The sequence below is a fragment of the Dasypus novemcinctus genome, chromosome 1 (genome assembly GCF_030445035.2).
Source record: "Dasypus novemcinctus isolate mDasNov1 chromosome 1, mDasNov1.1.hap2, whole genome shotgun sequence".
Classification (NCBI taxonomy): domain Eukaryota; kingdom Metazoa; phylum Chordata; class Mammalia; order Cingulata; family Dasypodidae; genus Dasypus; species Dasypus novemcinctus.
Genome location: NC_080673.1, coordinates 86,446,238 through 86,458,565, shown reverse-complemented (window position 1 = coordinate 86,458,565; position 12,328 = coordinate 86,446,238). Strand labels below are relative to the sequence as shown.

Genomic DNA, 12,328 nt, shown 5'->3' with positions numbered 1-12,328 from the left:
AAGAAATAATTTATTCTATAACTTTTCATAAAAATTAATTTTGTGTAAGAAATGAGACCATATGAAAACGACATTTAAATTGGGGGAGTTAAAATGTTCAGTAGTAAAATAGCAGCTTTTCAAATTATTGGTGATTGCCAATGGATCAGGCTTCAATTATCCATCTGTGTTTTTCTTTGCCAAAGGGTTGCCAATGCAAAGTACCAGAAATACAGGGGGTTAAATAAAGGGGGTAAAAGCTTACAGTTTCAAGGCCATGAGAAGTTATCCATATCAGGGCATCATTTTAGGTGCTTTCTCACCAAACTCAGCTACTGGTGATCCTGATGTCTTGCCACATGGTGAGATAAGATGGCCGCAGATCCCTGCCGAGGTCTCTGCCTTTCTACAGCTGTAAGCAGACCTGGCATAGGGCTTGTCTCTTACTGGGTCTCCTCTCTCTCTCCCTCTCCCTCCCTCCCTCCCTCTCTCTCTCTCTCTCTCTCTCTCGTTCTCTCTCTGTCTCTGTCTCTCTCTCTGTCTTTGACCTCAGCTCCTTGAGTCTCTTGGGAGCTTCCCTCTTTGCAGCTCAGCTGTGGGTAAAACCCCTCTCACATGGCAGGATCAAATATGATGCTTCCTTTCCCTGTATCTGTCTCTCTCTGTGTGTCTCCATTTCTATCAGACCCAGCAACAGGGTGTAGACTCACCATGAATCATGCCCCACTGACATAGTCCAATCAAAAGCCTCAAATCGATCTTATCAAGTAATCTAATCAAAGGACCCTGACTGAACATATTGTAATCAAAGGATGTTACATCCACAGGAATAGATTAGTTTAAAAACATAATCTTTCTCTTTTTGGGATTCATAAAATCATCTCAAACTGCCACAGTCTTCTTTCTGGGATTAATGTGAATGCATAGTATTTTAAAAGCTAAATACTTTTTGTATAAATTCATAATTTCCTCAATCCAAGTAAACTTTATAAAGATGCTCAGTTCACCCTCATCATATTCAACCATATCTTAGTCATAGAAAACAGACTAGAGTGTGGAAGGAGAGAGAATCATCTCAGTAATATCTTACTTTTGTGTATTACTTTATAGATTCCAAGTGTCATTAACATACATTTTTAATATTATTATCTTTAAAAATACTTATGTGGAATAGGCAGAGTGGAAACTTTTCCCCTTTTTGCTAATGAAGCAACTTTAGATCATCTTTAAGTGTATGGGGAGATAGGATAGGAATTCAGGTTTTCTGTTAACTAACTTGTGCGTTCTCCTCTATACCACACTACCTCTTGGAACTCCAAATGTACTTTTTTTCTTTTTCTGTTTAAAAATGCCAAGCGGTAAGTTAAATGTTTATTTCAGTAACATTGTAAGGCAACAATTAATCTTCAAGAAGTCAACAAACCAGTGAAAAGAAATGGGTAGACATAATCCTTCCTACAGCTAAGGCTTCCTGTATCAGCAGGTAGCTTGTGACCCCCTCTGTGGTAGCATCTTAAGGAATTTTGTGATGCTTATTTGCATCTGCTAAACTATGGACATAGAAATGCTTCATGCAATAATCATTCTTAGTTCAGGTACAATATAAATTTTAACAAAGAATTACTTTTAAATCTTCTTCTCTCTAACCCTGAATATGCAATATTGTGCTACTTATAGTTAAATTCTGTAGAAAGTAATACATTTGTTCATGAGTCAGCCAACATCCTCAAAATGAAAAATTCTTGTTTCTCCCATTATCACTCCCCTTATTTGTATCACAGCACTGGTTTAAAATGGGGCTTATTAAATTCAGAATATTCAAGTAAGTATACCCTAAGAACTATTCCAAACATCCATCCTCTTCTCTAAATGGGATCTTTGTGACCTTCAGCTTTTTATTTATTTGGTCTGAAAAAGCATCTTGTTTTCCCTCGTTGTCTTCATATCCTGGGTCTTACCTAAAGTTCCTTGTTTTTAAATACTTTTACTATTTATGGGGAGAAATACATTTTACTTCATATCCCAGAACACACACACACACACTCTCACACTCATAAATCCAACACTTTGTATCCATAGTACACTCTATTTTTTCAGAATTTCTGTTTCATGTTTTGAAAGATGCTGATTGGTCACCCATAAATTGAGTTTGTGACTCACATCGGCTTCATGACCTACACTTTGAAATACTGGTTTAGAGATTAATTATTTTAGTTTTAAAAGCATGGGTTTTCGAATCAGATAGATTTGAGTTTGAATGTTTATTCTTCCTCTTCCTCAAAGATAGGGATCTTTGAGGTAGATCACTTCAGATAGTTTTAGTATCCTTATCTGCAAAATGTAATGATATAGAGTAGAATAGAATTGAGTATAATAGCGTAGAATACACTGTATAAAATATAACGATATCTGCCGTTATGTTTGTCATTCTTTTCATTCATCAAGTATTTATTTCTTTGCACCTATAAGATCTTTACCCACTTTTGATCTTACTGAGATTTTGAAGGTCAATTTTCACAACTCTTTCTTCTCCCAGGCTAAATCACAATCACATTTAAGACCAAAGGTTATGTGATCAGTTTTATTTTATCTCTTTTGCTTCTGTTGAAAGTATCAAATATTCTACCATTCTCTATACTTTGGGATTATATGATAGAAACATTTAATATGGCTAGAGAAGAGAGAAAGACCAGTGGGTAAAAGAGGACACTGCCAGCCAAGAGCACTAGATGAGTTTCTGCTATAGGTGAAAAGGAGCTTCAGGAATGAGCTATATAAATGGATAGCCTCAAAGCATTTTTATTCTAAGTCTTTTCCTATGGAATGATCAATGATCCACCAAATTCCACATCCAAGTCTCCTTGTGGATATTTTATGATTGATGAAGGCTTAGAAAACACCATTTTAAACAACTCTTCACTTGGGAATTAAAAAGAAAGCCTGGAAGAGTTTAGAATAACTCCCTAATAAAACAAATTTCCTCTTAAGTCACTTATAGTGTAATTTACTTTATTAAATCAGAAACTTTTGGAGAACAACCAAGAATATGGTCCAGTCAGTTAAATTGTGCCTGGCAAAAATGGCACATCATTTGCTCTTCCTGGTTTTCATAACAACTAGATAATGCCTTGATTCCTTTCACAGTGAGCACTCTTGGTTTAGAGTGGCCATCAGGGAAGAGGTAGGAAAGGTGTGCAGATGGATTATGGATGGGTACAAAGAGCCAGAATGGATGGGGAAGATGTAAATGGGCCATTTTTGTATTGAGTTTGGTTTTTTCCTCTCCATTGTATAGACTGCTCCTTTTGCTTATGTTAATTATGCTAAAGACAGAATGAAATTGTAAATAATATTCCATAATTATTTGTATCTCTCTCTGAGGCGTATAGTGCCTCTTGAGAACTCCTGGATTAGGAATGTCTCTGACACAGGAGTCCCGTTCAGAGTTGTGGGGAAGGGGGTGTCACTTTCCCTTCTCTTTTGCTGCCTTTTGATGTACCTATTTATTCTCCATTTCTTCTTCTCATCTTTTTCAAGACTTCACATATTTTAATTGCTTCATTCAAAATATGCAAATTTTATTACAGTTTAAGAGGTAATATAATTTATTCTTTTCTGAAATGTTTACAACTTAAACTGGGAGACTCTTAAAGTCAACATGTAAAATTTGCAATGCAAGGTAACCAGAAATTTGAAAATAAAATCATGAGCAAGTCTGTTAGTACGTAGTTGATTTGTAATTGTTTAATGATAAATATTTATGGGTATGTTGAGAAGAGAAATTATGTTATGTATTCTTTATTTCTCCATTAGAATCTAGTTCAGAACTGAACATTTGGGGGCATACCTCACAATTGCTTGTTGATTAACTAATAGTTTGTATAGATTACGAGTCAATACTAAGAAACAGAAAAAAATTAATGGATCACAATGCAAGCATATAATCTTTATGTAAGTTTAGCCTCATCTTCTTGAATATTTTCTTCACCTTTTCCAAATGGACTACCCTGTGGCCTTCCTGGATGTGTCAGAAATGTAACATTGGAATGGCTCTATAAAAATATTATTGGCTACTTGTTCTACCTGAGGTTTCATCCATTAATTTTATTTGATCATTAAAAAGCCATGGATAGGCAAAAAAAAATCTCATAAAATCAGCAGGAGAAATAGCCAGTAGAGTTTAATGTAAAATCCATTTTTAAATAAAATGTTACAACATTACATTATAAAAGTTTGACAGAGATACTAAACAAAAAAGGTAACTGTCCTTTAGGTTTGATTAATGTGCACATGGTTGCTTTAAAGCCCTTCTTTAAAAAAAAAAAACAACTACCTGGTAAATTTGACAGTTTTAATGACATTATATAGAAATGGCATTAGTCCACATTGTAGCATTAAACGTGATTTCTTGCCTAGGGCTCACATATGCTGCAAAGATTTATTTATATATAAGTCCAATGTCTTGTTCACAATGAGATCTCAATGAATATTTTTTGATTGTTCTAAAGGACTCAAGTTCATACTATCTTATCAACATTAATTTACTTTCATCAGTGTCAAGGGATTATCAACAATAGCCTCCTTTGATTTGTTTCCATTCAGTATGTGGTATTGACAGTATTTAAACTATTGCTGGAAATGAATCATATCTTGATCTAGTTTCCTAATGTCATTATGTTAAAATTCCTCTTTCATATATTTACATTTCAGTGGGAGTCTATTAGATAGCATGTCTCTGTACTACAAATCTGATCATACTGCACATCAGGGTCATGTCTTTTACTTCTAAATTTGGAGTCTTATCAGGACTGCTAGGGTTGTCCTGGTTCTCTGATTCCAGCATCATAATGAAACCATTTTAAATACCCATTTTAATCCAATGGCCAGGACCACCTAGAATTTAAGAATGGGTTATTATTATTATCACTATATTTTTAATGCCACAATTGTAACAAGCAAGACAATTTCTACAACCTTCATATTAACAATACATTTTCGTTTTTACTTTTAGAGTATCACTCACAATTATTCTTGGATAAGTACTCATATATAATAAAATATGCAAAATAAATACTTCTCTAACATAAACAGAGATACTATACTATAAATTATTTCTGTATTCCATTGCAATATCCAGAATTAATTATGATTAGTCTCTGAGATTATTTATAAAATAACATTTTATTGAGTGACTTGGGTCCATATTATATGTTTAAATAATGTATCAGTTTGCATGTAAACATTTTTCAATATTCAGTACCAATATTAAAATATTATTTGTATAAGGTGAAAGGAATATGGAAACTAATGATCAGCGCCATGTACTAGATGCTAAGGTGGTACATTAATTTTGTTGTTTCATTAAGTTTCACTATGGTGTCAGGTGAAGAATATGTTCTTCATTTTGAAGATGAAGAAACTGAAGTTTATTTAGCTGACCAGTAATAGGGTTCAGATTAATATGCAGTGCCAGTGATTATAAAATCTGTGTTCTTTCTGCCTCCCCAAGAATATTGTCTCCCATCACTCTGCCTCTGAAGAATATTGCCTTGAGTACATTTTAAATTTGGGGACTTAAATGATATTCTCATATTTTTTATTACAATTAAAATTGGGAAACTTGGTTTTAGTCCCCATGCTGACCTTAGCCAGTCACTAACCACTCTGACCTCAGTTTTCTCATTTAGGTTAGCAGATATGTCAAATCCCTTCCAGTTTTAAAATCTTATACAGCTGTGAGTTAATAATTTAGTAAAGTATTAATTTGTCTACTCATTTCCAATAGATTTTTCCATAGAGTTGTTGTGAATATAAAAATAATATATATAAAGCAGGTAAAACAATGACTGGCTCGTAGTTGGTGCTCATCTATCTATCTGCCTATCATCTATCATCGTCATCATTATTTTTCATTGTCATCATTATCATTGTTCTGCATGGATGAGAACATTAGAAGCCAGAGAGGTTACGTGATTCGCCCCAGACACACAGTTGGTCAGTAGCAGAGTAAGGACCAGGTTCCAGTTCTCATCGCTCCAAACAGCACCTTACAATTTCTGCAGTTTACCACGCTACTTTGAGAGAGTGAGAGGAAGGAAGAAGGTAGGAAGGAAGGGAGGGAGGGATGGAGGGATGGAGGGAGAGAGGAAAGTAGGAAAAGAAAGAGACAGAGAATAAGAGAGAAAGGCATGTTCAGTCAGTTGCATATAAAATGAAAAACTTTTAACTTTTTGATAATCTTAAAAGTTGTGATTTCCAACCTTCTCTAACCAACTCATTAAGATGTTCTTCCCACGTCTAAGCTAAATTTTCTTTTCTGTGTATTCATCTATTTTCCTCTAGATTTGCTTCAGTACAGACAGAATACCAATGGTTTTTTATTCTCTTGTACACTGGAGAAAAATAATTCATTGCCTAGCCTTCTATTTTTCAGGCTCAATTAATTCTTAAATTTTCCTCTTAGAAACATATTTTTGAGTTTTAAATCAAGTTGTATTTTGTTCTAACTGTTCTCCAAGTTGCCGGTCAGTATTTTGAATCCCTGAATAGCTAATTAGAGTAAATAATAATATTAATCGAAGTCTAATGGTTGTCTATATGTCCTAATAGATACAGAGTACAATGAAGTAAGAGTGAATAACACTTAGCATAGTGACAATTTGAAATAAAAAAGAACTGAAATTTTTTACAGTAAATTATTGGTGGCACAACACATGCATACCCACATATATTATGATTACATATGTATATACCATGATTACATACCTACATTTTCACATTCATATAATACTCTATTCTGACATCATTAAAAATGAAACTAAACAAGATAAAAAAGAGAGGAATAAAGTTACTTAATTCAGATGGATAGTGAGTTTATTCTAGGTTTCCTAGAAACTAATAAAAAAGGCAAACACATTGGATTATGTAATTTTCCTAAATTAAAGATTTCTAAAACAAAGCATAGGGCTTTCCCCCTAATACTAAACATTTCTTATTACAGAACTCAATAATAATTTTTCAAGAGAATCCATATAAAAAGACACAAAGACATAAATATCACTCAATGGGAATTTCTTACAAATACCTTATATGAAAACCAAATGTGTAATAATATTTCATAATTCAGCAATGCCATTTCTATAGGGAATAGAGAGAACATGCTTGAGGTACATTTGCTTTCTTATGATCTAACTGAATAACTATCCTGTTTTTAATCTAGGGGAATGAATAGTCAATAGCTCCCATTGGATTATCTTTGTTAAATATGAATTCTCTCAGAAGACTCTTTGACCAAAACTCATTAAGCTCATATTGAATGTTCTGTATGTATATAAAAACTGCCAGTGTTTTATGCCTTGATATGAAAAGGACTTATGTACCTCAAAACACCAGGAGTGCAGAAGGCACTACTGGGAAATTGCTAGAACCTGCCCTGTATTTGTACCAAGTGTGGGGCATATGTCTACCTCCCACCCAACTAACGAAGTCAAAAATATCAACAATAACAACAAAATTTGCTTTGAAATGTGGGTCAGTGTTATCAACTGACAATAGTAAGCTAAAGAGTGTTAGTGTGCCTCCTATAGGAAGTTTGAGTCTTAGAAGTATAACCTGATGAGCTCACCAGAATGAGTTCCTGTGAAATATATTTTCAAGGAGTTAGCTGCATTGCACTATTTAATGGGATTATTTTTCACTTCCCACTTTAAATATGATGAAATGATATGCTAGCTCATGCTAAGATTAAAAAAAATTTTTTAATTAAAAAATTTTTTTTTGCTTTTTATCTAATTGATGCTAATTTTTTTTTCCTGATAACAATTACCCAGCATATTGAATTTATGTGTGGTCAGAGGTTCCATAATGAAGCCATCAGCATAAAGAATGCTGCTTATCTTCTGTTTCCTGTGGCTAGATGACATGCATTCAATAATATGGTAATCTGAGTTGGAGCACATTTTAAAAGAAGGTAGAATAACATTTATAACTGAAATTTTACTCACCGTGTTTGTCTTCATAACCATTCTGATTTCAGATGTATTAGTGTTACAGAAACCTTGCAGACATGCAGATACTGGATTCAATTTATATATTACATACAGTTTAGTTTCTGGATTATTCTCTTAATTGGAAAAATTTTATCATATTCGTTATTATTTTCCCAATAATATGAAAGTGTTGCAGTGATTTGTAATTGGATACTTGTGTCCAAAAAAGTAGTTTTTCCTAATTGAAAAATGTTTTACTTAGATCACCCTTGTAATTTCTTGAGAAAAAACCTGGCCAATTATTGAGGAAATGCTTTATCTTGTTTTATGGATTTAAAGGATTTTATTTTATGAAAATGAGGTGGGCTTTATTTTGAATTAATGAAGAGAAAACTATGGTATAAATTAAAGTAGATAATTTGGGTATTGGGGTCCTTCTGAGAATAACTTCTGAAATAGATGAATTTATAAATACATTTATTTTTTAAAATATATTTTTAAAAGTTTTATTTATTTATTTATTTATTTATTTATTTATTTATTTATTTATTTATTTATTTATTTATTTTTAAATTTCTCTCTCCTTTCCCCCCCACCCCGGTTGTTTGTTCTCTGTGTCCATTTGCTGCATCTTCTTCTTTGTCCGCTTCTGTTGTTGTCAGCGGCACGGGAATCTGTGTTTCTTTTTGTTGCATAATCTTGTGTCAGCTCTCCGTGTGTGTGGCACCATTCCTGGGCAGGCTGCACTTTCTTTCGTGCTGGGCGGCTGTCCTTACAGGGTGCACTCCTTGCACGTGTGGTTCCCCTACGCGGGGACACCTCTGTGTGGCACTGTACTCCTTGCGTGCATCAGCACTGTGCATGGGCCAGTTCCACACAGGTCAGGGAGGCCTGGGGTTTGAACCGCGGACCTCACATGTGGTAGACGGATGCCCTATCCATTGGGCCAAGTCCACCGCCCTATAAATACATTTAAACTTAATAAATTTTTATATTGTTTTAGTTCTATTCTTCTTGAGATCATTTCATATTATTGACTTATCTACATTCTTAACTCCTTTGACTTTAAAAAGTGTCTTTCTGGTAATATTTTATATCCCATTAGAATTGATGTTTTTAAAACTTGTCAATATCTGTTGAAATACAAAGTAGGAAGTGTAATATTCTGATAGTCTGATCCACAGCAATTTAAAGCTGGCTTCTGGCTACCTGATGCTGTAGAATGAAAGGAGAAATTTCTCTCAGAGTTGTGATTGTGGTGAGGTATTAAATCCTTTAGACTTCAGAAAGTTAATCATTAATAGAATTCTGATAGTTTTTACACAATTTTAAACATCTTTATCCTTAAAAAAAACCTCTTGAGTCGGTAGAAAGTTGTACACATGGTAACCACTCATTTGGAGATCATTTTCAAACCAGTCTAGAATACTCATTTTAAGCAGTAAAAGATTGGTGATTAGTTTGTAATTAGTTTATTAAAAATGTCCATAAAATTCCCTGTAGACTTTTACCACATGCTGCCCAGGTTATAGAATTGTAGAGATAAATGAAAACTAGATTTATGCTACTGGATGCTAGAGAAAGTGCCCGTTGGGGAGGCATTGTTCTAATTCAGATTTTTTAGTGATAAAACTATTTGTCAAATTGTCTCAAAACTCAACATCCAGGTAGTGATACTGCTGATAAATGGTTAAGAACTGGCTCTTGGGGATGGGAAACCCTGATTTATAGCATTTACTAATATCTACAGTTTTAATATTTCCCCTATGACATGAAGGGGAACATTAAAATAAGGAACTAGAATAGGAAACACTAGCAATTATTGAGGAAAATGCTTTCTTTTCCTTCTTCTTCTCCTCCTGCTTCTCTTCTTCCACCTTCCCCTTTCTCTCCTCTTCTTCCTCCTCCTTCATCTACTGATACAGCTCTGAAGCTGTGGGCTTAGCTCACCTATTTGGAATGGTTAAAGGTCTCCAAAAAATTTAAGGAAGGAAAGCATTCTCCATCTTCCCCCAGCTAGCAATATCCATGTACAGGTTAAAAACATCTTAAATGTTTTTAAGTCTTTAAAGAGTTCTTTAAAACCGTGACATCAAATAAAATAAATTTTAAAAGGCAAAAAGGAAATAATGGGAAAATTCTAATGGGATATAAAATATTACCAGAAAGACACTTTTTAAAGTCAAAGGAGTTAAGAATGTAGATGAGTCAATAAAATTGAAATGATCCTTCATTCCTCCATTCTTGGAAAGGAGCTGCATAAAGAGCTATCAACCAGAAAATCATACATAGAGAGATTTTTGTCATTTGACCTAGCCAACACTTGCCACTCAAGTTATAAGATTATTGCATTCTATGACATCAGATTTCAGAGAAGAGGGACCAATTCTTGGACAGAATAAGTTCAGTTGTTCCATGGGGATACCTCAAGCACCTGGAAAAATAATCTCCAAACCAAATATTTCTATTTCTAGTTGTACAAAAATGGTGATATAAAAATTACTTTAAAAACTATAGGGATCACTCAGTCTTTTGTTTCCACTATATTAAAGTTTTCTTGAAAGATTACTTAAAAGTAATCTTTAACAAAATATTCACTCTCAGATTACTTTCGATTCATTCATTCGTCCAACAATATTTCCTAAGTAGAAACCATGTGTTAGACGTGTGGCTGAGTGTTTTGGGAATAAAATGGAACAGATAATCTCAAATGGCCTTTCAAACTCTCAGGTTCTGAAACCTCAAATAGAGGAAGAGATAGGAATGGAGAAACAAGCTTCTTATAATGTAAAAAGGTTTAAGTATTAATTATCAGACTGTCTGTACAACTTCCAATAATTGAAACAGTAAACTCATTCAGATAACTGATACACTCTCGAAAATTTTTGATGTTATGGTTCATTAAACAGAAAAAGAATAATTTTTTCTTATAAACAATTTAGGGGAAAAAAATGCCAGTAGAAAAACATGTAGGGAAAAAAAAAAGGTATTAGGGGTTCTGAAGGTACTTAAAAATCTTTGGGTTTAATTATCTCCTTAATATATTCCACCCAAGGGTCATAGTGCTTTCCCTTGAATATCTGCTGGGATGGGTTTACTGTTTATAAAGTAGATAATGTTTATTTAAATTAACTACATTCTATTTCCAAAGTGACTGTGTTGAATAATTAAATCAGAAAGCAGCTTTAAAATGTTATGCTTTCCTTGGTAAAAAGAGCAAAAAAATTTTATTTGTTGAGTCATGTATGTGCCGTTAACATCATTCGCCTACTATTAGAAGCCAGGGGTCATAAAACTCCAACTTTTCCGAGGTTTTATTGTATTGTTAATTCATTTGTTAGGTTTCTAGTAATACAATAATACATTTCAAAAGTGCTTTAATTTTTGCCAGTTTGTCAGTAAATAATAGAAACAAGGCTACTCCAAGTTAGCCTTTTTAACAAAAAAGAGAAACAATTATTACTTTATTTTGAGTCAAATATAAAAGTCAGAATATTTTACATGACAAAATTATTAAGGATTTAACAGTTTTTATTTGCATTTGGTCCTCCTTAAATGTATAAGATCTACTTTCAAATTTTATGTTAGTATATCAATAGATATCATATTTTGTAAAATTGTAAATGTTTATTCAATGCATGGTAAATATTTTTAGGGAGTTTAGGTAAAAGAGAACCAAATGTCATAATACTATCAGAGATTACATAATAAATTTTAAATTTTTGAAAAAAATTCAAATCTCTGAATTAATGCTAAATGTTTTTAAGTATAAAGTTGTTGTTACATAGTTGTATTATTGCACATTAGGAATTGTCCTATGGCTTTTTTTCAATTTTTTTTAAAAGGACCTCTCTCTCCCATTTATTAAAAAATAAGAAGCTTTATCTAGAACTTTCTATATTTCAGAAACTACAGAATTTGATTTCTGGCTGCCACAATAATACAAAATTTTTCTATTTTCCTCAATAAAAAGTAAGTAGGTATTTCTCGCTGAAAAAAAGTTTGGTGAAATGAAACTGCTATTCCATATTTTAACTAAATGTTTTCGCCTTTATTTGCCTCTCTGAATCAAAAACTCTGGAAATTAGTCTTTCTGAACTTAATGTTTTCAAGCTCACGCAAAGATAAAGAAAAAAATAAAAAGATGAGAATGCTGCATATTCTCTGGGTTTTACGCTTGCATTAGATGGGAAGCCGCCTTTGCTCCTTGTTCCTGCACTGCTGAGGCCTTCTTTGCTTCTCTTCTCAGAATGGACTCAACGCGCTCCATCTGGCTGCCAAGGAAGGCCACGTCGGATTGGTTCAGGAGCTTTTGGGAAGAGGTTCTGCTGTGGATTCTGCCACTAAGGTAATGTTCACGA

General features: G+C 33.4%; 1 protein-coding gene across 16 annotated transcripts in view; it reads left to right on the top strand.

Annotated features, from left to right (window-relative positions):
* Positions 1-12,328, top strand: part of ANK2 (ankyrin 2) — a 624,289-nt gene that overhangs the window by 428,697 nt on the left and 183,264 nt on the right. For all 16 annotated transcript variants that reach the window (XM_058293829.1, XM_058293865.2, XM_058293838.2 and 13 more), the window contains one exon: positions 12,217-12,315. In XM_058293829.1, coding sequence (XP_058149812.1) covers positions 12,217-12,315 — 99 coding nt within the window. The remainder of the gene's footprint in view (positions 1-12,216; positions 12,316-12,328) is intronic.